This window comes from Bombina bombina, chromosome 9 (genome assembly GCF_027579735.1).
Source record: "Bombina bombina isolate aBomBom1 chromosome 9, aBomBom1.pri, whole genome shotgun sequence".
Taxonomy (NCBI): domain Eukaryota; kingdom Metazoa; phylum Chordata; class Amphibia; order Anura; family Bombinatoridae; genus Bombina; species Bombina bombina.
Window position 1 is genome coordinate 159,120,277 of NC_069507.1, and position 24,871 is coordinate 159,145,147.

Genomic DNA, 24,871 nt, shown 5'->3' on the forward strand with positions numbered 1-24,871 from the left:
TCCAGGGCCGTCTTTAATATTGACTGGACCCTGGGCGAAAATTTTCTTGGGCCCCCCCCATGCAATTTCGCTCTCCACCCCAACATCCAAAAAAACAACTAAGTTAATTTTTTTTTAATTATTAGCCCAGCAGTGGATTATCTACTGCTGAGCTAATCATTTTAAAAAATGAAATAAATTGCAATATGTGAAACTGGACCTAAGCAGTACTAATAAGTAAATAAATATATAAATTCCTCCACTATGGATTCATTTAATATTCTTTTGAATGTGATTCTGGTGTGAGGTTAGCTGGTTAAAGAGATTTAGGGCAGACAACAGGAGCAAAGCAAGGTAAAGACTGAGGAGGAAGCATGGAGGTGCAGTATAACTTTACTGACTGGAACAGCAGAACTACTATGGGAAGCTGTAAAATCTGAGACAGAGAGAAAACAAAAACTATAAAAATAAACCTTATGTTAATGTGTGAAGTATCAGCATGACACTATACATCAGCCACAGCAGCACATGTCACTTCTTTGCTAGGAACAAGTTCCCTCTCACCTTGCACTAGACAATGCTGCATGGGGAGTAGTTTTGTGTGCACTCACTTATTCTTCAAACTGACACCTTTCTACAAAGCACTGTTCCCCTAACAAACTTCAGTTAGTTGATCTTAGGACAACAGCAGAAAGAGCAGGGCTAAGGGGACTAGCAGACTGGATGCTGTCTGACCAAGGCTGCATGGATACAGTGTGAGATGTGTCATACAGCCTCAAGACTGAAGAGAGCAGTGTATGCAGTTGCACAGATGCTCAAATCCTCACTTGCTTGCCGCTCCAGCTTTCTGCTGATTGCGCCTACAGTCAGCCCTACCCAGAAACAATACCTACCACCAGAGCAGTTACCTGGGTAACAGTGGTAACCCCAGTAGGACCTTTTATGATGCAGTGGGAATGGCTGGATGCCGAGTTAGGGCTTTGCATTCAGTGCTGCACAGTGCACATCTAAAACAGCACATGGCAATAGCTTGGCATATCACATGACACCGGCACGGTCTGGCACAGTTTAAAAAAAAATCTATATAAGCAGAGTAATTTGACTGTGACAGTATTAGGACTGAATGTGTGTGTTCCCCATGTCAAATCAGCAGTCTGGTATGAACCATTAAAAAAAAAATAAAAAAATTTTTTTTAGGACTCTTGGGCCCCTCAACAGAAACTGGGCCCTGGGCAGCTGCCCCTTTTGCCCTGTGTTAAAGACGGTCCTGCCTGACTCATACATAGCCAAATCATTTTTTAAGGAAATGATCTTTAAAAATGTAAATAGGACAAAGATAAATACCTTTTCATAGAAGATAAGGAATCTCACAAGAAAGATAAATAAACTAGACACTCTGCTGGTAAAATTATTCCAAAAGGAGCAATCAGAATGTTTAAACCACAAATATGAGTGTGAAAAAAATTCTTAAAATTAAGTTCTCAGGAAAAGAAAATCTCTTAACTATTAAGGGTCGAATTATCCAGATCCAAACGGAGCTTGATGCCCTTGTTTCCGTGTGAGCCTTCAGGCTCGCCTGAAACAGCAGTTATGAAGCAGCGGTCTTAAGACTGCTGCTCCTTAACTGGCCCGCTGCCTCTGAGGCTGCGGACATCAATCCACCCAATCCTATACGATCAGGTTGATTGACACCCCCTGCTAGCTGCCGATTGGCCGCGAATCTGCAGGGGGCGGCAATGCAAAAGCAGTTCACAAGAACTGCATGTGCAATGATAAATTGTCGGCATTTATCGATGTGCGGGAGACATGATACGCTACATCGTATAATGTCCGCTCGCACTTTAAGAAATAGGCCCCATTGACTTTCTTTGACTAGATCTAGAACATAGATCTGAATGTCAGATAACTTAAAAAATCCTGAAAATTCTAACACAATACTGGTAAAAACATTCGCCTAGCTTAAAAGTTTTGTCGGTAAGGCTGGTATTACAATACCCACTGTCAGTGATGTGCAGTCACTAGAGGCAGGTGAGGCAGTGCTTCACCTCTCATATGGGCAAAAATATATATTTTTTTATTGGCTTTAAAAAAAAAAAAAATTTGAATTTTTTTTCCCCCAGCATTTTTCTCTCTCACAGCTATATGTTGTGCAATGGAGAGGCACAAGCAGGTCTGCCCACCATTACACAACATGCTGCGCCACCTACTGGATGCAAGTGGTTAAGATCATTGCATGGCCCATTAACTGCTTATTTGAGGCTGTCCTATTTGGGCTGAACCAATCCAGCGAGACGCATTAGTAAGTGGAACATAGGGTTGGGGCTGGATGTTAAATCATATAAAACAAAACAAAAACGGAAAAAAACAACTTTGATATATTTTGTTGCTGTCCTGTGAACCTGCTAGCTTTGCTAAAGTGAAAAAGAGAGTTCTGTTCTTCCCCTCTAAGTGCAGTGGAATGTGCCACTGTCACTTCCTGAATCCTTACAGAGCAGGAAGAGAGGCAGAGAGAGCAGTGTTTCAGCCACATCTTATTAAAGTAAGATTTTACTGAAAGGGATTCTGTTAGTGAAAATGATAATTTAATGAATGTGGTTTAGTGTTTTTTTACTCTTTTACAGCAGGGTCGTTTTTGTATTTTGTTTACTCAAAATTTGCACCCACTAACTTAGCAGCTTGCCTCTGTACTTCACACTAAATTATAGACTCATTTTCTGAACTCTCTGTAGCTCTGCTGTTTTATTACTTTAAAATGCAGTGGTCCCTCTCCCCCCCCCCCTTGTGTGTGTGTGTGTGTGTCTCTCTATCTATCCATCTCTCTCCTTATGTGTTGTTCTCCCCCATGGTCTCTTTCTCTCTCTGTCTCTCTTCCTCCCCCTCTGACTCTCATCCCTTATGTGTCTCTCTAACCCTCTGTGTTTGTGATTGTGTGTCTCTCTCTCTCTCTCTCTCTCTAACCCTCTGTGTGTGATTGTATCTCTCTTTCTCTCTCTCTCTAACCTTCTGTGTATGATTGTGTCTCTCTCTCTAACCCTCTGTGTGTGATTGTGTGTGTGTCTCTCTCTCTCTAACCCTCTGTGTGTGATTGTGTCTCTCTCTCTAACCCTCTGTGTGTGATTGTGTCTCTCTTTCTCTCTCTCTAACCTTCTGTGTATGATTGTGTCTCTTTCTCTCTCTAACCCTCTGTGTGTGATTGTGTCTCTCTCTTTCTCTCTCACCCTCTGTGTGTGATTGTGTCTCTTTCTCTCTCTAACCCTCTGTGTGTGATTGTGTCTCTCTCTTTCTCTCTCACCCTCTCTGTGTGATTGTCTCTCTCTCTCTCTCTAACCCTCTGTGTATGATTGTGTCTCTCTTTCTCTCTCTCTAACCCTCTGTGTGTGATTGTGTCTCTCTCTCTAATCCTCTGTGTGTGATTGTGTATCTCTCTCTTTCTCTCTCTCTCTCTAACCCTCTGTGTGTGATTGTGTCTCTCTCTCTCTCTAACCCTCTGTGTGTGATTGTGTGTCTCTCTCTCTTTCTCTCTAACCCTCTGTGTGTGATTGTGTCTCTCTGTTTCTCTCTCTCTCTCTAACCCTCTGTGTGTGATTGTGTTTCTTTCTCTCTCTCTCTCTAACCCTCTGTGTGTGATTGTGTTTCTTTCTCTCTCTCTCTCTAACCCTCTGTGTGTGATTGTGTGTCTCTCTCTCTCTCTAACCCTCTGTGTATGATTGTCTCTCTCTCTCTTTCTCTCTAACCCTCTGTGTGAGATTGTGTCTCTCTCTCTTTCTTTCTCTCTCTAACCCTCTGTGTATGATTGTGTCTCTCTCTATTTCTCTCTCTCTCTAACCCTCTGTGTGTGATTGTGTCTCTCTCTCTCTCTAACCCTCTGTGTGTGATTGTGTCTCTCTTTCTCTAACCCTGTGTATGTGATTGTGTCTCTCTTTCTCTCTAACCCTCTGTGTGTGTTTGTGTCTCTCTCTCTTTCTCTCTCTCTAACCCTCTGTGTGTGATTGTGTCTCTCTCTCATTCTCTAACCCTTTGTGTGTGATTGTGTCTCTCTCTCTCTAACCCTCTGTGTGTTATTGTGTCTCTCTCTCTCTAACCCTCTGTGTGTGATTTTGTCTCTCTCTCTCTTTCTCTCTAACCCTCTGTGTCTCTCTCCCCCCGTCTCTCTCTCCCTTTCCCCCCGAGTGCTTTTCTGTGTTTCTGTCTACCTTTTATTTATTTAATTAATGAATTGGTAGTGCCATCTGATGGTGTGGCTTTGTTTAAAGGGGTGGGGTCAAGCGCCCCACCATCTTTTAATTTCAACAGCTGCCACTGGATCAAGACATTTTTATATTTACTGAATAATTAAAGAATCTATAAGCATAATTTGCAGCATTAAAGTAAAAAGTATGTTTTAAACATATTTTAATGGGCATGGATTTCTAGATCTCATAATCAGAGCAAGCATTGTGTTATCTGGCAAGAGTTTCTGTTACAATCCTTTTAGACTAAAATCAGATGTTTACTAAGTTGACCAGTTTTCCAAGACACCATTTAAAGGGACATGAAACCCATATGAAACCCATATGCAAATTTAAATAACTTTCCAATTTACATCTAATATCTAATTTTCTTCATTCTTTTTATATCCTTTGTTGAAAATCATATCTAAATATGCTCAGTAGCTGCTGATTGGTGGCTGCACATAGATACCTCATGTGAATGGCTCACCCATGTGCATTGCTATTTCTTCAACAAAGGATATCTAAAGAATGAAGGCGTATCCTAGCCACTGCCTCACCAGCCTCTGACGTCACTGCACGTCACTGCCCACTGTATATGTGTCCCCTGGCTATGATGTACCTCAAAATTGGTTTACCTGCTAATAGCCTTTGGGTTATGTGAGTGCATGAAATGGCTGCACTTATATCAGATGCACCCACTGTACTGTTCTTACAGCTGCAGAATAGACTGCTTCCAGTAGAGAGCCGATCCAGTACTTTGCCAACAACAGCAGAGGATATCACAAAGAGTACACGGGCGAGCCAACAGTCCCTGAGACACCTGTGACAGTCCAATCCAACAGCATGAGGTTAAGGGGCCAGCCCACGCGACACCCGTGGTAGGCTAGTAATAAACTCCTGCAGAAGAATTATATTCACTGCTTAAGTACTCTAATGTTCCCCTATAAGTAAATCCAGGGTTCCTGAGAGGGTGAAAGGGCCTCACTTAGGTCTGAGAACCCCTGTTCATGAAGAAACTGGAGCACCTCCTTTTTTCACCTTTCTCTTGAGAGGTAAAGATAAGACTGGGTTACCAGAAAGGTGAGAGGGAATAAAAGCTTGTGGAATGTTGGTTATCTTTTCCTGGAGGTAGTGGGCGGGAGTTGAATCCCAGGAGTAATGGCTTGTGGACTCTCATCACCCTATGAAAGAAATAACATGCTCTATCGAATTAGAGCATGTCATTTTTTCACTATAATGGCTCTTTACCAATAGCACAAAAATGTAATTGCGGAAAATCATGTCATTTCTGTGTTGGAAGTAAGATATACAGATGCAATAAAGTCTATCAAATGTGGGCTAGATTACAAGTGGAGCACTAAATTATCACGCTCCCGCAAACGAGCACATTTTCCCATTTCTGGGAGCACGATAATTAACCAGCCATTACAAGTGGCTAGCGGTAGTAATTAGTACTCAGAAAATTAACTAGAGATCTGATCTTTGGTTAAATTTTCTAAAAGTGCCCCAAATGCCCTCAAAATAGGGCATTCGTTTTTTATTAAAACAAATCTAGCAATTTATTTTAAAATAAAATAAAAAAAAACTGCACTGCAGTTTTGAGGCTTTACAGTTGGTGGGAGTGCGGTGTTAATTATTTTTTTTAAATCGTCACTGAAAAGTGCTTTTACATTGCAGTCTATGGGAACTGCATATGCTTATATATTTATGTGTTAATATGTGTATATACACATATTAACATATAAATATATATATATTCATATATATATATATTTAAAAATGCTGCCCATCACGGTTCTACTTACCCCCTTCGCTGTGCGTGGTTCTAATGCCATATCTGATGGCATCTTAACGAGGCTCCCATAGGAACCTATGGAAGCGTGTTCTTGTAATACCGTGTGCTGGTATTACAAAGTGAAGCGCTAATATAGCTTGCATGCAAGCAATATTTAGCTTGCCACTTGTAATCTAGCACTTTATTGTGTAAAAGATGGAAAATACAGTCTGTCACACTGGAAGAATGAAGAAAATACAAGAACCATAAGGTCAACATTTTGGACTACTAAATGGCCCCATATTTTATTAATAGATAGATTCTACATGAATTAATCTCTTTACTAATTTGTAATAAAAAAATAAAATGACCTGGATGATGATTGTTTAAAAATTGAGGTAGAAAAATCACTTAATATTAAGTATTAGACACAAATAAAGCATAATTATAGCCTGATTATTTTTCATTAATTTGTTCTATAAAATGAAAATGACAGTCCTAACAGACATCTCTGAATAATATTTCTTAGCAACAGCCTTTAGGTCCGCAGCAGCTGGTAGCGCTGGAGGTCTTAAGAGACTTTGTTTGTTCAGCAAATTGAAATGGATCCCTGACGATTTCCTGTGTGAAGAAACAAAGAAGTAATTATAAGCAATTAAAATAAAGCCCCAATCTATTTTCAACAGGTATCAGTACAACTAAACTGCTGCTTTTTATTTAAAATTGACCTTCCCTATTTAGTTTCTGGTCCTCTCACACCTGTCTCCTCACTCTTTGTTATAAACAGGGTCCCGTAATTATAGAAAACTTGCGCTTTCTTCTTTCAGAGGAGTCACACAACAAAATCTAAATCAAGCTGCAAAAGGGACCCTACACACCCTCTTCACAAACCCCATAGCTCTGAACCTCGTATTTTAATGGGATAATAAACCAATTTGTAATAGCTATTTGCAGCAATAATCTCTGTTCCAAGAATCATTTGCTCTGTTTCTTTCGTTTACCTCTGCATTAATTCAGTCACCAAGAAAAGAGGGGCTTAATCTTGGTGTAATGAGTTATATGTCCCCTATACATTGAGGAGTCTTATTGCTTCATATATTGGGGCCCATTTATCAAGCTCTGTATGGAGTTTGAAGGGCCGTGTTTCTAGCGAGCCTTCAGACTCGTTAGAAACACCAGTTATAAAGCAGCGGTCTAAAGACCGCTGCTCCATAACCTGTCCGCCTGCTCTAAGGAGGCGGACAAAGATCGCGTGAAATCAACCCAATCGAATACGAAAGGGTTGATTGACACCCCCTGCTAGCGGCCGATTGGCCGCGAATCTACAGGAGGCGGCGTTGCACCAGCAATTTACAAGAGCTGCTGGTGCAATGCTGAATGCGGAGAGTGTATTGCTCTCCGCATTCAGTGATGTCTGTCGGACATGATCCGCTGATCGGATTATGTCGGACAGACATTTAATAAATAGGCCCATTGTCTGCAGTAGACTGCAAGATTGCTGGCGAAGAAATCCAGTAAGACTGAATTTTCTTTTTACAAAAATTAGAAATAACCTTTGTTTTTAATAAACTATCTATTTGTGTGTGTATGGTATGTGTATATATATATATATATATATATTTATTATAGGTAAAGTAAGATATTCAGGTAATCCTAGGACATTATCCAATTGGCTGTGGGTAAAGCCTGATGTACTATAATTTCCCTATCTACACTATATTTTTTTCCTCCACCTGGGGGCTTGAAGGGGGCATCCCGCAGATCCGCTGACCTCCACTTTGCCCTCATTGAACCCCCCAGGCGGAGGCAAAAAAGATAGTGAAGATGGGGGAAATACAGTGCATCTTTGATGCGGTGATTCGATGAAGCACTTGCACTCTAAGGGATTTATGATCTTACATCAGGCTTTACCCACAGCCACTTGGGTAATGTCCATTTTACCCGGGTAATCCGAGGAATACCCAATATCTGACTTTACCCATAGTATATAACAAAAACTGAATAACTGACTCACATATTAATCTTAAAGAGTCATTATTATATTACATTTTAGGTTCTCTTTAACATTTATATATATATATATATATATATATATATATATATATATATATATATATATATATATATATATATTAGACAGCATCATTGGACAGGATCCGGTGACAATCCTTTGCATCCCAAACCATGACAGCCAGCACCAGAGATCACTATTTATTAGTTAAAAAAACATAACGTTTCGGCCCCACTAGGAGGCCTTGGTCACATGAAACAAGACAGGCATCCTGGTGCTGGCTGCCATTGTTTGGGATGCAGAGGATTGTCACCGGATCCTGTCCTAGTGGTGAGTGCTGATCTTCTGTACATTTATATTTATATATATATATATATACACGTACAGGTGAATCAGACCAGCCAGTGGCACGGCATTGCCTTCAGCATAAACATGCGGTTTCCAGCTTACGCACAATGCTCATTGACCACATACCCCCCCTAATTAGGGGTGGTGACAGAGGAAATCTCTTGCTTCAATATGAAACCAAATGGATTTACAGGTTGGACACTATTATTCCTAATAGCCTTAATACCCCTCTGGATTTTAGTCCTTTTTACTAAAATGTCACATATCCTTGGACACACATATTGGCAATTATACTTATCTCGCATTTTCATCTGATCATATAGACATATCCATGGACTATAATGGGTCTCACTGTGGTTCCTATCTTTCTATCATACGATGATCAGGTATGAATGTAAGCTAGCTAATTGAGTAATATATGTAGTAGATACTGTCATTCCGATGTTATGATAAATAACCAGTTTCAGCTCTATTGCATTGTTTTGATAGCGATAATGTAACGATACACTTATGTATATAGTTAGTGTTTTATATTTATTTCACTTAGCCATTTCCTATTGCCGCTGCGCTAATATAAATGTGTAAGTTTATATATTACAAATACATATGCATTTTGATCAGGTATAATAGTAATTAATGTGCGTTTGTCACATTGCACACTTAGCGCAGCTTGTCAATTAGAAATGACAGGTTTCATTAGCACTGCCGCACGGATCGAGATGTATATACACGTTACCATGGCGATTTCGGCACTGTTGCATGACGCGCCTTGATGACGTCAGACGCCGACTTCTCTCACGACAATGTGGCGGCAGCGCAGTAAATACCGGGGGTATTTAGGTGGAGGATGTAGGTAAGTTTGTTAGGAAGTTTTAATATTTTATTGTGTTACATTTGATAAAGGTACAGGAATGTACCGAAATGTCATGTAATTCTTTTTCTATGGATTAAATAAATTGGATTTTTTCACAAGACCAGTGAGTGCCTACGTTTTTGGAAGAAGGATATATATATATATATATTCGTTGGAGAGCACTCCCACTTAATGCCACAACTGCCAGGGTGCTAGTACAGAGTGAATATAATATAACAAAAAACTTGCACTCGCTGGTCCTTTTTCAAAAAACTTTTACTGTGAAAAGTAGTAACGCTTCTGGGACAAAGTATCCCACTCCTCAGACTTTGTCCCTGAAGCGTTACTACTTTTCACAGTAAGAGAGTTTTTTGAAAAAGGACCAGTGAGTGCAAGTTTTTTGTTATATTATATTCACTCTGTACTAGCACCCTGGCAGTTGTGGCATTAAGTGAGAGTGCTCTCCAACAATCTTTATATATATATATATATATATATATATATATATATATATATATATATATATATATATATATATAAAAAAAATACATACACACTGTATAAATAGAATAAAGTTTAGTTCTGATTGGGCTGAAGAAAGAGGAAGTTTTATTTAATTTCACTCTGACCTACAAGAAAACACATCCGAGAATTGTCTTGTTCAGTGCACTCACAAAAAATGTTTAAGAGAACCTAAAATGTAATATAATATTGCCTCTAAGATTACTATGCAAGTCATGGTTTTGGTCAGGTACAGGTCAGATGATGATTTACAGGTGACTTACAGGTGAGTTTTCAGGCACTAATGTCATTCATTTGATTTCTGAATCTCTGGAGCTTCATTTTAAAGAGATTTCTACATTTTGCATTAGTGTTTCTTCCAAAATGAAAGAAACATTTTTAAGAAGTATTTAGTATTTTAAGTGTTTCAAGACCACCTTTCAGAAACCTAATTTTAAATTTTATATAAAAATGAATGACTTTTCTTTGAGTTAATATTCCATCCCAAGACAGTTTAGCAAGGTCACAGATTAGATGCAGCAGTCTCCTGCATATTTGTTAGGAACATTCTTTTCTATTGTCATTTGAACACAACGTTCTATTTCTTCTATCTCTTATGATAAACTGAATACATTTTTTTTACACATCTGTTGGGTTTTCATACTGCTTCATAATGGTATAAAACACTAAATATATTTGTTAATGTTTTTAACATAAAATGCATTCCTTAAAAAAAAAGTTACATTTCAACTGTCCTTAGAAATATGTTCAACTTGTATTTTCAAGTTTTACATTTATGATTGTATTAATCCCAAAGAGGTTAAAATAATTTAGCACTGGAACTGGATACAAAAGGGGTCTATTTATGAAAGTGCGAGCGGACATGATACGATGTAGCGTATTATGTCCGCTGCACATTCATTTATCATTGCACAAGCAGTTCACCAGAACTGCTTGTGCAATACCGCCCCCTGCAGATTGGCCGCTAACAGGGGGTGTCAATCAACCCGATCATATTTGATCGGGTTGATTTCTGTCCGCCGCCTTAGAGCAGGCGGACAAGTTATGGAGCAGCGGTCTTTAGACCACTGGTTCATAACTTCTGCAAGGGGCATCAATCTCCATTCGGAGCTTGAAAAATCGTCCCCATAGTGTATCAATAAACATTGCTCTACTGTAGTAAAATGTATTTTGCATGTCAAGAAATGTAATTAGGTGAGTGGCCTACCAAATGTAGCATATATATCACAAATTCTTTTAGTCATTCTATTACAATAACAATGTACATGCACATTAAAATCTAAAGTTTAAATAAAAGCATTTTTCCAATATCACAATGTATTTAAAATTTATAGTGTATTATGTAGTCCATCCCAATCTATTAGAAGAACTGTATTAAAGGGACCAAAAAATGAAACTCAGCACACCTCAATTTAGCAAAAGTATAAATGTAATTTATTACAAGGTATCTAATTACAATACTATAATATGAATCCACAACTTTCAGTCCATCCACACATGCAAACTACTTTCATTCATAAAATAATAAGATTCAACCCAGGCGTCCCTGGAAGAATCAACCAAGGCTCTCAGAAAAACCGCTATTAATGTCTTAGAAAGTTCATGTAGATGAAACGGTGAACAGTCCCTTAGACATGTAAAACTTTCACAGTGGTTTTGAATTTAAACTCTTAGATGCAATTTTTCAGATATGGTTGCTGTAAGGAGATTCTTTTTCGATTATAAATGTATCTTCTTATACATGAAATTTGAATAACATTTTGAGCTCTGTAATTATTCCCTTATTCAGCATACACCTTTTTATGATGAGTATAAGCACATTTATGGGTTAGTGCAAAACAGAACAAAAAGCCGTTAGTTCATCCAGCATATGTATTCAACTATATGTTAACACTCTATATACTCCAAGGCTCTTTCCAAGTTCCCCTCTTTAAACCACACTTGCGGTTGGGTAGTGTTCAGCCCGGGTATCGGTACGTAAGTATTCTAACAGTTCATGTTGTAACATATGCATAAAGTTTCTGACCCTTTCCAGGTATTAGAGTGTTAATAAATTAAAGCGTCTCTAATGTGATGGAAGCCGTGTGTTAAATCAGCAGGTGTGTTACCAATCATCTGTATTGCGTCTGTGTTAGTATAGAAGCTGGCCAGTTAGAACATGCATGTTAATTAGCTTTATAATACTTGCGATTTCACATCCTTTTGGATAACTGGAGATGCCCCCGACTTTTATCCACTCATGCGGACGGGAGAACAAACACTTGTTTCGGTCTTGTGTCTTTATGAAACCACGGCTCTTTTCTGTAATCTTTTTGCATCAAAGTCCTTGTATCGACAAGCGGTTCAGTGAGCAGCCTTACACTCCGACGCGCGTTTCGGGACTCCGCCCTTTCTCAAGGAGTATACGTCATCATGGAACCGGCCTCTTTTAGAAAGGCCCAAACGTGAATCTATTGGTGCATACACACACACCCATCTAATACGTCACCCATTCGACTATTATACGAAACAAAAATAATGTGACTTAAAGCTATATAAAAACTAACTAAATGTGATAATCTCACTACACGAGCATAGTGATTATTGAGGCAGCAACGATGCAACAAAATGACACAGTTATCTTAAACCAAACGAACATATGAAAATAAACGTTCGTTCTTGGTATACATATTTTTCGTTACTTAAATATGTGTTGACCCAATTACACGGATAGGGTCTCTTTATAAGGGATTAAATTCTCACTTGGCCTATTGGATATTTAGATTTGATCTACCTGTCTAGATGTAAACCTAAATTAGACTCTATATAACCAATACTTTTTGCTGTATAGGGTTGTAAGACTAACAGAGGGGGGCAAAATAAATATCTACAAGGGGATTATTTTATGCAGACAAAATAAATATTTATTATTGTGTTTTAAGCACCCATTGAATATTTATTTAAGCTGGAAAAATCTTATTCATACAAAATGTCCCCAAGAAATATCTCTATTGAGACCCCTAGGTGACAGTGTGTCCAATTTTCTTATCCATTGTGCTTCTTTCTTGAACAATGCTTTTTGTCTATCCCCTCCTCTCCTAAAAGGAGGGACATCATCTACTATTTGGAACCGCAATTGGCTTTTGTTGTGGGATGCCATTGTGAAATGGTGAGATACTGGAGCATCCCAATCTGAGTTGCCTATGGCAGCTTTATGTTGTCTGACCCTGTCACGGACACATTGGGTGGTCTCTCCCACGTAAGCTAATCCACATGGACACTTAATAACATATATCACATAACTTGAGTTGCATGTGTATGTGTTTTTAATTTCTATCTTACGTCCAGTGTGTGGATGTGTCACAATATCACCTCTTATCATAGAATTGCATTGTGCACAATTATAGCAAGGGAAACAACCTTTCTTTTGTAAAGATGGAGCTAGACCTCTAGTCCCTAGGTCAGCTCTAACGAGTACATCTTTCAGGTTTTTGTTTCTCTTGTATGATAAAAGGGGCGGATCTTTAAAAGTTTCTGCCAATTGTGGTTCTTCTTTAAGAAGGTACCAATGTTTATTAATACAGGTTTTTAGTTTTCTACTATGGAACCCATATTGTGTTACCAGGGGTACCGAGAATTGTTTCTTTTCCCTGAATTTAGGTTCAAGGAGAGAATCTCTCTCAATCTGATCCACTCTTTCCAAATTTTCTTGTATTATTTGATTCGGATATCCTCTTTCCCTAAATTTGCTTGCCATTTCATCTAATCTGATTTGTAATTTGTTGGAATCGGATACGATTCTTTTCGTTCTGAGTAGCTGGCTATATGGTAGGCTTCTTATGGTATTAGGAGGATGAAAACTATCAAAGCTAAGTAAATTATTGCGATCTGTTGCTTTTGAGAATATATCACATTCTAATCTACCTTCTTCAATATATACCATTGTGTCTAAGAAGCTAATTCTATCTGTACTGCTTTCCATGGTAAATTTTAGGTAATCTGTTTTTGAATTCAGGGTCTCTAAAAAGTGTGTAAGAGTCTGTTCTTCTCCTGTCCATAATAGGAATATATCGTCTATATATCTATACCAAAAAAAAAAAAGTTACATTTCAACTGTCCTTAGAAATATGTTCAACTTGTATTTTCAAGTTTTACATTTATGATTGTATTAATCCCAAAGAGGTTAAAATAATTTAGCACTGGAACTGGATACAAAAGGGGTCTATTTATGAAAGTGCGAGCGGACATGATACGATGTAGCGTATTATGTCCGCTGCACATTCATTTATCATTGCACAAGCAGTTCACCAGAACTGCTTGTGCAATACCGCCCCCTGCAGATTGGCCGCTAACAGGGGGTGTCAATCAACCCGATCATATTTGATCGGGTTGATTTCTGTCCGCCGCCTTAGAGCAGGCGGACAAGTTATGGAGCAGCGGTCTTTAGACCACTGGTTCATAACTTCTGCAAGGGGCATCAATCTCCATTCGGAGCTTGAAAAATCGTCCCCATAGTGTATCAATAAACATTGCTCTACTGTAGTAAAATGTATTTTGCATGTCAAGAAATGTAATTAGGTGAGTGGCCTACCAAATGTAGCATATATATCACAAATTCTTTTAGTCATTCTATTACAATAACAATGTACATGCACATTAAAATCTAAAGTTTAAATAAAAGCATTTTTCCAATATCACAATGTATTTAAAATTTATAGTGTATTATGTAGTCCATCCCAATCTATTAGAAGAACTGTATTAAAGGGACCAAAAAATGAAACTCAGCACACCTCAATTTAGCAAAAGTATAAATGTAATTTATTACAAGGTATCTAATTACAATACTATAATATGAATCCACAACTTTCAGTCCATCCACACATGCAAACTACTTTCATTCATAAAATAATAAGATTCAACCCAGGCGTCCCTGGAAGAATCAACCAAGGCTCTCAGAAAAACCGCTATTAATGTCTTAGAAAGTTCATGTAGATGAAACGGTGAACAGTCCCTTAGACATGTAAAACTTTCACAGTGGTTTTGAATTTAAACTCTTAGATGCAATTTTTCAGATATGGTTGCTGTAAGGAGATTCTTTTTCGATTATAAATGTATCTTCTTATACATGAAATTTGAATAACATTTTGAGCTCTGTAATTATTCCCTTATTCAGCATACACCTTTTTATGATGAGTATAAGCACATTTATGGGTTAGTGCAAAACAGAACAAAAAGCCGTTAGTTCATCCAGCATATGTATTCAACTATATGTTAACACTCTATATACTCCAAGGCTCTTTCCAAGTTCCCCTCTTTAAACCACACTTGCGGTTGGGTAGTGTTCAGCCCGGGTATCGGTACGTAAGTATTCTAACAGTTCATGTTGTAACATATGCATAAAGTTTCTGACCCTTTCCAGGTATTAGAGTGTTAATAAATTAAAGCGTCTCTAATGTGATGGAAGCCGTGTGTTAAATCAGCAGGTGTGTTACCAATCATCTGTATTGCGTCTGTGTTAGTATAGAAGCTGGCCAGTTAGAACATGCATGTTAATTAGCTTTATAATACTTGCGATTTCACATCCTTTTGGATAACTGGAGATGCCCCCGACTTTTATCCACTCATGCGGACGGGAGAACAAACACTTGTTTCGGTCTTGTGTCTTTATGAAACCACGGCTCTTTTCTGTAATCTTTTTGCATCAAAGTCCTTGTATCGACAAGCGGTTCAGTGAGCAGCCTTACACTCCGACGCGCGTTTCGGGACTCCGCCCTTTCTCAAGGAGTATACGTCATCATGGAACCGGCCTCTTTTAGAAAGGCCCAAACGTGAATCTATTGGTGCATACACACACACCCATCTAATACGTCACCCATTCGACTATTATACGAAACAAAAATAATGTGACTTAAAGCTATATAAAAACTAACTAAATGTGATAATCTCACTACACGAGCATAGTGATTATTGAGGCAGCAACGATGCAACAAAATGACACAGTTATCTTAAACCAAACGAACATATGAAAATAAACGTTCGTTCTTGGTATACATATTTTTCGTTACTTAAATATGTGTTGACCCAATTACACGGATAGGGTCTCTTTATAAGGGATTAAATTCTCACTTGGCCTATTGGATATTTAGATTTGATCTACCTGTCTAGATGTAAACCTAAATTAGACTCTATATAACCAATACTTTTTGCTGTATAGGGTTGTAAGACTAACAGAGGGGGGCAAAATAAATATCTACAAGGGGATTATTTTATGCAGACAAAATAAATATTTATTATTGTGTTTTAAGCACCCATTGAATATTTATTTAAGCTGGAAAAATCTTATTCATACAAAATGTCCCCAAGAAATATCTCTATTGAGACCCCTAGGTGACAGTGTGTCCAATTTTCTTATCCATTGTGCTTCTTTCTTGAACAATGCTTTTTGTCTATCCCCTCCTCTCCTAAAAGGAGGGACATCATCTACTATTTGGAACCGCAATTGGCTTTTGTTGTGGGATGCCATTGTGAAATGGTGAGATACTGGAGCATCCCAATCTGAGTTGCCTATGGCAGCTTTATGTTGTCTGACCCTGTCACGGACACATTGGGTGGTCTCTCCCACGTAAGCTAATCCACATGGACACTTAATAACATATATCACATAACTTGAGTTGCATGTGTATGTGTTTTTAATTTCTATCTTACGTCCAGTGTGTGGATGTGTCACAATATCACCTCTTATCATAGAATTGCATTGTGCACAATTATAGCAAGGGAAACAACCTTTCTTTTGTAAAGATGGAGCTAGACCTCTAGTCCCTAGGTCAGCTCTAACGAGTACATCTTTCAGGTTTTTGTTTCTCTTGTATGATAAAAGGGGCGGATCTTTAAAAGTTTCTGCCAATTGTGGTTCTTCTTTAAGAAGGTACCAATGTTTATTAATACAGGTTTTTAGTTTTCTACTATGGAACCCATATTGTGTTACCAGGGGTACCGAGAATTGTTTCTTTTCCCTGAATTTAGGTTCAAGGAGAGAATCTCTCTCAATCTGATCCACTCTTTCCAAATTTTCTTGTATTATTTGATTCGGATATCCTCTTTCCCTAAATTTGCTTGCCATTTCATCTAATCTGATTTGTAATTTGTTGGAATCGGATACGATTCTTTTCGTTCTGAGTAGCTGGCTATATGGTAGGCTTCTTATGGTATTAGGAGGATGAAAACTATCAAAGCTAAGTAAATTATTGCGATCTGTTGCTTTTGAGAATATATCACATTCTAATCTACCTTCTTCAATATATACCATTGTGTCTAAGAAGCTAATTCTATCTGTACTGCTTTCCATGGTAAATTTTAGGTAATCTGTTTTTGAATTCAGGGTCTCTAAAAAGTGTGTAAGAGTCTGTTCTTCTCCTGTCCATAATAGGAATATATCGTCTATATATCTATACCAAAAAAAAAAAAGTTACATTTCAACTGTCCTTAGAAATATGTTCAACTTGTATTTTCAAGTTTTACATTTATGATTGTATTAATCCCAAAGAGGTTAAAATAATTTAGCACTGGAACTGGATACAAAAGGGGTCTATTTATGAAAGTGCGAGCGGACATGATACGATGTAGCGTATTATGTCCGCTGCACATTCATTTATCATTGCACAAGCAGTTCACCAGAACTGCTTGTGCAATACCGCCCCCTGCAGATTGGCCGCTAACAGGGGGTGTCAATCAACCCGATCATATTTGATCGGGTTGATTTCTGTCCGCCGCCTTAGAGCAGGCGGACAAGTTATGGAGCAGCGGTCTTTAGACCACTGGTTCATAACTTCTGCAAGGGGCATCAATCTCCATTCGGAGCTTGAAAAATCGTCCCCATAGTGTATCAATAAACATTGCTCTACTGTAGTAAAATGTATTTTGCATGTCAAGAAATGTAATTAGGTGAGTGGCCTACCAAATGTAGCATATATATCACAAATTCTTTTAGTCATTCTATTACAATAACAATGTACATGCACATTAAAATCTAAAGTTTAAATAAAAGCATTTTTCCAATATCACAATGTATTTAAAATTTATAGTGTATTATGTAGTCCATCCCAATCTATTAGAAGAACTGTATTAAAGGGACATTCCAGCCAAAATTGGAATCCACATGGATGCATTTCAGTTTCGAATAGAAGCATTTTTGCAATATACAGTACATGTATTAACAAAAATGCTTCTAATAAAAGATATAGCCGTTTTAAAAGTGTATTTAAGTATGTACCGTGCACCAGCACTTTAAACAGAGCACTTGCTCAGAGACCCTAAGGTCCTTGTACCTTCTGGTCACCACCATCTTAGGTACTGGCAGACTGTCTGCCAGTATGCAGTTTAGTTTGTTTTTTTAATTTTAAATTATTTTCTTCTTCTTTTTTTTTTTGGTGTAGTGATCACCTCCCTCATCCCCCACAACAGCTCTCTTACCCTCCCCCCGCCATATTTGTTACTGGCAGCCAGTGTGCCATTAGCAAATAACATTTTTTGTTTACAATTTTTTGTATATTTTTCTATTCTTTAGTGTAGTGGCCCCTTCAAGATCGATTTTTTCTGTAGTGTAGGGTCACCCCTCCATGATTGCTACAGAGAGTGACAGACTGTCATGATCAGTGATCTGCCATCATATGGTAATGGAGCATGATCAGTGCTCCCTTACCATATGAAGGCAGATGCCTTCTGCCTCCAGGTGCAGTCACCGCTGTCTAAGCTGACAGCATGCACCTATGTGTTGGACATGGTACTACATCAGCACAGTATGCTGGGCAAAGTACTGTATGACGTAGTACCTACGTCCAAATAGCCCAAGGGGTTAAAAGACCTTAAAGGGACATAAAACATTTTTAAATTGTAATGTAAAATGTTTAGTTATGCCTAGTAAAACAACTTTGCAAAATATTGTATTCATTATTTTGCCCACTTTTCCTGTAATTTAACTGTAAAAATTGAGGGTTTTCCTATACTCAGAACTGTAAGTGCACACTGAAGACCCACAAAAACATTCTGAAGGAAATATAATGTTTCTTTCCAGTTTAAACATATACACATGCCTGACCAAATATGATGTCACAAAGTCTTAATGTTTGCAGCTAAGATACTAAGAATGATCTTCTATGCCTTCTGTAACTTCTACAATATGCATAATTAGAACCTTTATAATAATTGTTGGCAATGCTGAAAGTCCAAAAGGCAAACTGAAAACTGTTATACAGTCATGTGCCTTCTACATTCTCTGTAATCCTAAAGGTTTGTGGAGATATGCTAATTAGTGTCAACAGATTATCCATCCTCATGTCTCTGCTTCTGTATTTTAATGCGCGTGTCCAGAGCTTAAAATTCTACCACAGGCTCCCAAAAATATTTAACTGGGAACAGTCAAGAGTAACACCCTGTTTTTCATTGCAGAGAAGTAATTCTAGCTTTGGATTTCAGGAGCAATAACACATAATTGTGAAGTAGTGCCTTTTTGTTCAAAATACACAGGATCAGAGATACTCATAATCCTTTTGAAAAACAAACAAACATACACCTACCACTAAGATTCCACCTTTATATTAGTTTAGGTCAGGGGTCAGCAACCTTGGCTCTCCAGATGTTTTAGAACTACATTTCCCATGACGCTTAGGCAGCTTAAAGACACTTAAGCATCATGGTAAATGTAGTTCTAAAACATCTGGAGAGCCAAGGTTGCTGACCCCTGGTTTAGGTGATCTTGCAGAAGAATTAAAAGGAAATATTATAATGGTGGCGGTGTTGATATTGATATGTATTTAACCCCTGTAGAGCTTAATACTAACACCCAGTTGTAAAAGTGTTATGTGATATTTTCCTACTCGAATACAACAGATGGAGGTAAATACATACTTGTGCTGTAGTGTTATTGGACAGTGACTTCTGTATTGAGAGATTTCTGCTATGTACAAAAATTAGTTTTCTAAAAGGATTAGCTACAAGAATATTATCTATCTCCTATAAAAAGAGAAAACTAAAGCAATTTAATCTTTGTTTAGAAAGCACAGAAATATTCAATCACATTATTAGTAGCAATCAGTTTTAGGTCAGCAGAATTTCCAGTTTTGGTACAGTTGCCAACTACTTCCCTCTGACAAGAAATAGTTATTTTGTTTGTGGGACATAAAAAGTCCTTTATCAGTTTGACTTCCCTGAATTCAAAGCTTGTCATAGGGCACCTGGGGCCCACAGAAATGTGGCAGCAGGCCAGGAAAAAAGATAGATTACACTTCAATAGTTTAGGCCAGTTTCAGGATCACAAAAAAAAGATTTAATTCATTACTGTTTTCAAAACACCATTTCAGACAAATAAAATTCAAGAGAAAATTTGTGGTTTAATTTGTGTACTGAGAAGTATACATGAGCAGATTCTTACAGACATCAAGAACTGTACTTGAATAGATGTGCTAGCATTTTATTAAAAGGACTTTCAACTCAGTATATCAGCAGGTTTAAATGTCTTTGAACCTGTATTCAAATAGCAATCTGTTTTAGCCTCTTGTTTGTGCTTATTCAATATAGCTTTATACGATCATATGGGCCTGCCCCTAGGTAAATTGTATTTTCAGCTTGGAAAGACACAGGACCTAACATTTCAACACAAGGTTGTAGTTCCATATGGCAGTCATGTTATCATCATACATCACTTGGGAAAAAGCACTAGACAGGATTTATTTTGAGATTCCTAAATTCTAATTTCAGTAAATAAACACATATTTAGAACTTCTATATAATTTAAGGGATACTAAACCCAATTTTCAGCTTTCATAATTCAGATACAGCATACATGTACAAATACAGTAAGCTTATGAGCTGGCCCATCTTTGGTTCACCACCTGGGTACTGCTTGCTGAATGGTGGCTAAATGTACCCACTAATCAGCAAGCGTTATCCGGGGTTCTGAACCAAAAATGGGACGGCTCGTAAGCTTACAATCATTCTTTTTGAAATTAAGATACCAAGAGAATGAAGAAAATTTGCTAATAGGAGTAAATTAGAAGGTTGATTAAAATTGCATGCTCTATCTGAATCATGAAAGAATAAAATTGGGTTCAGTATCCCTTTAAGTGAATTGTCAAAGTGTACAAATAAGCAACGTTTTATGCTAGACCAACTGTATATAGCACCATTTCAAGGAACTTGGTCACTCCTCTCCAATAAGTTTATGTAATTTTAAAACGTATTTAGAATTGTAGAACTGTGCTTTATTCCTACTTATTTTCTTTATACAGTTTGTGAGGGTATACAATATGAAGACAACAAATATTATTTAAAGGTTTATGGCATTGCTTGCCATGAAGACATTGGGGCATATGTATCGAGCTCCGAATGGAGCTTGATGCCCCGTGTTTCTGGTGAGCCTGCAGGCTCGCCAGAAACAGCAGTTATGAAGCAGCGGTCACAAAGACCGCTGCTCCATAACCTGTCTGCCTGCTCTGAGCAGACGGACAGACATCGCCGGAAATCAACCCGATCGAGTACGATCGGGTTGATTGACACCCCCCTGCTGGCGGCCTATTTCCCCGTGAGTCTGCAGGGGGCGGCGTTGCACCAGCAGCTCTTGTGAGCTGCTGGTGCAATGCTGAATACAGCGAGCGTATTGCTCGCCTTATTCAGCGAGGTCTGTCGGACCTGATCCGCACTTTCGGATCAGGTCCGACAAACATTGATAACTAGAGGCCTATAAAAGGACATTAAAAATTACTCAGTCAAAATTACTTTATTCCTCCTGGATGGTGACTGCCTGATAGTCTTGGACAATATATGAAGACTAAAAGGTATCTTCTGAAAGTGAATGGTCTGATCTGATGAAATAAATATATGATTGGCATTGATGTCACATAACGAGAGATTGAAATTCCTGTACAAAAAGAGCAATAGCATACAACCTACTTAGAAAAGGTATGAAATGTCTCAGCAGTGGTTAAAGGAAATTATATTTAATGTGTCTGATGCAGAAGGCATGCAGGTTATTTTATTTAAACACATAGGTAAAGTCCAGCTTTGGAGCCCAAAACACTGGATCTCTCCAGCTGAACACAGACAGTAATTGGCGGTGTGACGTTTGTTGCCAACTGACTCCAGCAGCTCCAAAGCAGGACTTTACCAATATGTTTAACCCCTTTGTATTCCATGGTGAGTAGTATAAAAATGACATTTTCTAACAAATAAAAGCATGTCATTTTTCCATTCCAATGCCCCTTTAACAAATGTATAAAAGAAAATGCTGCTTTTATCATAATTTAAAGAGCAGTAATATTTTGGACTATTTAATAAAGTACATTATACAGCTCCACCATCACTGCGATATGCCTTTATTACAGATTGAAGTATTTTGTAGAAACTACTGATAGTCGGTAGCCATAGTAACAGGTTTGTTTTGAGTTCTGAAAACATAATCATAGTATTGTTGACTGACTACCACATTAGCCATGGTTATTTGAAAGTGTAGAAAAATATTACGCAATTTTTCTTGCCCTTTGAGAACTCTGCATCTTTGTCTAGACAGGCACTATTATTTAGACTTAATTGGTTTAATTCTGGCAACAGCAACTTCAAGGTTATACACAATCCTTTTGTAATTAAACTAATGACGACAGATACGCTTGTGTTATGGACAGTGTTTGTAGTCTGAATGCAGACAGAAAATAGAACTATTGAACTTTTGATAGAAAATGGATTTACAACACTTAAAGTGGTATCAATATTTTGGACGTATTACTGTGGTCAGGAAGCAAAGTTGTGTTGTGTTTTTTTTTTGGGGGGGGGGGTTGCTTTACGACACAATTCATATACTTTGAGATTTAACTTGGAACTCATGATTATTGTTTTTTTTCTAAGCAGATGTAAAAACACAGAGTGAATGCCAAAACTAACCAAACCAAAGATATAAGTGACAATGTATAGTGCAGTCTATGGGGTCAATTTATCATGCTACAGCGGACATACACACCCCAGTCTGGCACAGGTTCTTGTGAGAACCTGCAGTCATAGGGGGTCGAAGGCTGGCGTAAGCCTTTGATAAATCGACCCCTATATGTTAGCAGAATGCAGGTGGGTAATTAATTTGTCTGCAATATATACAGTCTCTTATACAAGAATATAAGCATTTAAAAAGGGCTATCCCATGCATAAACTGATGACCATTTACATACTATTGCGTATGCCTTACACGGGCTAAGCGAGTCCTTAAAATCAGATACAATAAAACAGGAGATGTGTGTAAGAGAAAAGGTCACGCAACCCAGTGTTCTCCAGGACCTTTTTAGCGGGTGCACCACCCAGCTGATTTTACTGACTACCCCGCTAAAATTTTAGCCTATATTAAACTAAAATTAGCTAATATTAAAAATGTTAAATTCGTATTGCACAAATTATCATTAGATACATTTATTTTAAATTATGCAATTATTTTGTGCTTTGGATAGCAGAAAATAATATATTATTAGAAAATATTACACTGCCCCTACCCAGACCCAGCTGGCAAACTTTGCTGTGGAGAACACTGCAACCCCTCTAAAAACATTACAAAAATAACAAATTCATTTTTTTTCTGCCCTTATTCTGTGTGACACCTTTGGCTGAGAACTCATGATACATAACTATTTTTTCCGATTTCATTGAGACTCTACCACTGGTTCCCAGATCCTTGGATTTCTTCAGGACAGTTTAGATGTTTCTCTCAGGTCCTTGAAGTCTTAGACACAGCCTATTTTGTAAGGAAAAAATATTTTAAATTTAGATTTGCAGCTTTCAGTTCAAACTCTCGTATGAACCAAAGCATTATTTTGCCAGACTACACTTGCACGTAATTAATAACATCCTGCACTATTGCAGGGTTCTTCTTTTGACCTTAAAGTGAAAGTAAATCCTAGTGTTTTACAAACGCTAGGATTTACTATTGAAACAAATAAAGGGCACTTTCATTCATGAAGTATAAGATACTTCATGTAGAAAGCTCCTTTATTTGATTCAATTGATCACCGCTCTTAGCTCCTACAGCAGCCCACGGCTAAAAAATTTTTTAACTAAGAGGTGACGTTTTCACCTCTTAGCCAATAGCCGTGCAGTAAATCCGACTTGGTGCCCATGGGAGCCGGATTTACCGCACAGCTATTGGCTAAAAGGTGAAAAACGTCACCTCTTAGCCAAAACATTTTTTAGCCGTGCTCTGCTGTAGGAGCTAAGAGCGGCAATCGATTGAATCAAATAAAGGAGCTTTCTACATTAAGTATCTTACACTTCATGAATGAAAGTGCCCTTTATTTATTTCAATAGTAAATCCTTACTGTCCAGCAGTCTCATATGCCAAACGGATGATACTCCTAAGCCAAAAAGAAAGAGAGGTAGCCGTAGATTTCTGACCCCTACGTTTCCCTAAAAAAACAACAAAAAAGGAAGACGATTGACGAAAATCGCCTGTAAGTATCGTCTGAATCCATGACAACAGAAAGTAAGAAAAAACTTTGGTCTTTATAGTTTTTCAATTTATAGCCAAATAGTACAGAAATATCAGCACAGACTAAAGATTCATCAGTATACTTTAATACTGACAAGATACTGTGCCTCTAAAAATAAAAAAGTGTTAACAATTTGTCAGTTGCACTGTGAAAAGTTAAACAATATCAGTATCAATAGGATGTATTATAACATAAACAGCACCTCGCCTCAACAGCTCTGCTGAGGCGCCTACCTGCCCCCACGGTCATCCGACCACACTTAGGTACTAATCCGGAATGTAGCCCACAAACGCCCAAGACCGCTTGCTTAACTCTCAACCATGTGGTTGTGGCGTCACTCGCAATGTCTTCCAGCAACCGGGACTTCTGGAGTGAATGAACTCTGCGCGGCAACGAAGGCAAGCGTGCCAAAGTAAGCCCCGCCCATCGTGGGCGTCACATCGGCCATAGCTGAAAGCAGTCCCAAGAAGACTGGACAGATATAACAAAAACACAGCCGTAAACCGGAGTCTTATTGCAAGACTCCGGTAACATACCCCCCAGCGTCAACTCTTTTAAGTACACTAAGCAGTGACCTATAGCAAGCCCTCAGTTATAAACACACAGTCATGTTATCAGACTTTTAGGCCAAATAAAAAATAGCTCTAACATCTGACATAACGTCCTTGTGTCGGTTGACATGGC

The 24,871-nt window shown here is 38.1% G+C and overlaps 1 protein-coding gene across 2 annotated transcripts in view; it reads right to left on the minus strand.

The window, feature by feature from the left end:
- Positions 1–6,236: 6,236 nt before the first annotated feature.
- The window catches only part of LOC128640116 (arsenite methyltransferase), a 159,448-nt gene continuing 140,813 nt past the window's right edge, over positions 6,237–24,871 (minus strand). For both annotated transcript variants that reach the window (XM_053692461.1, XM_053692462.1), the window contains exon 11: positions 6,237–6,585. In XM_053692461.1, the coding sequence (XP_053548436.1) occupies positions 6,490–6,585 (96 nt within the window). In that variant the 3' untranslated portion in view covers positions 6,237–6,489. The remainder of the gene's footprint in view (positions 6,586–24,871) is intronic.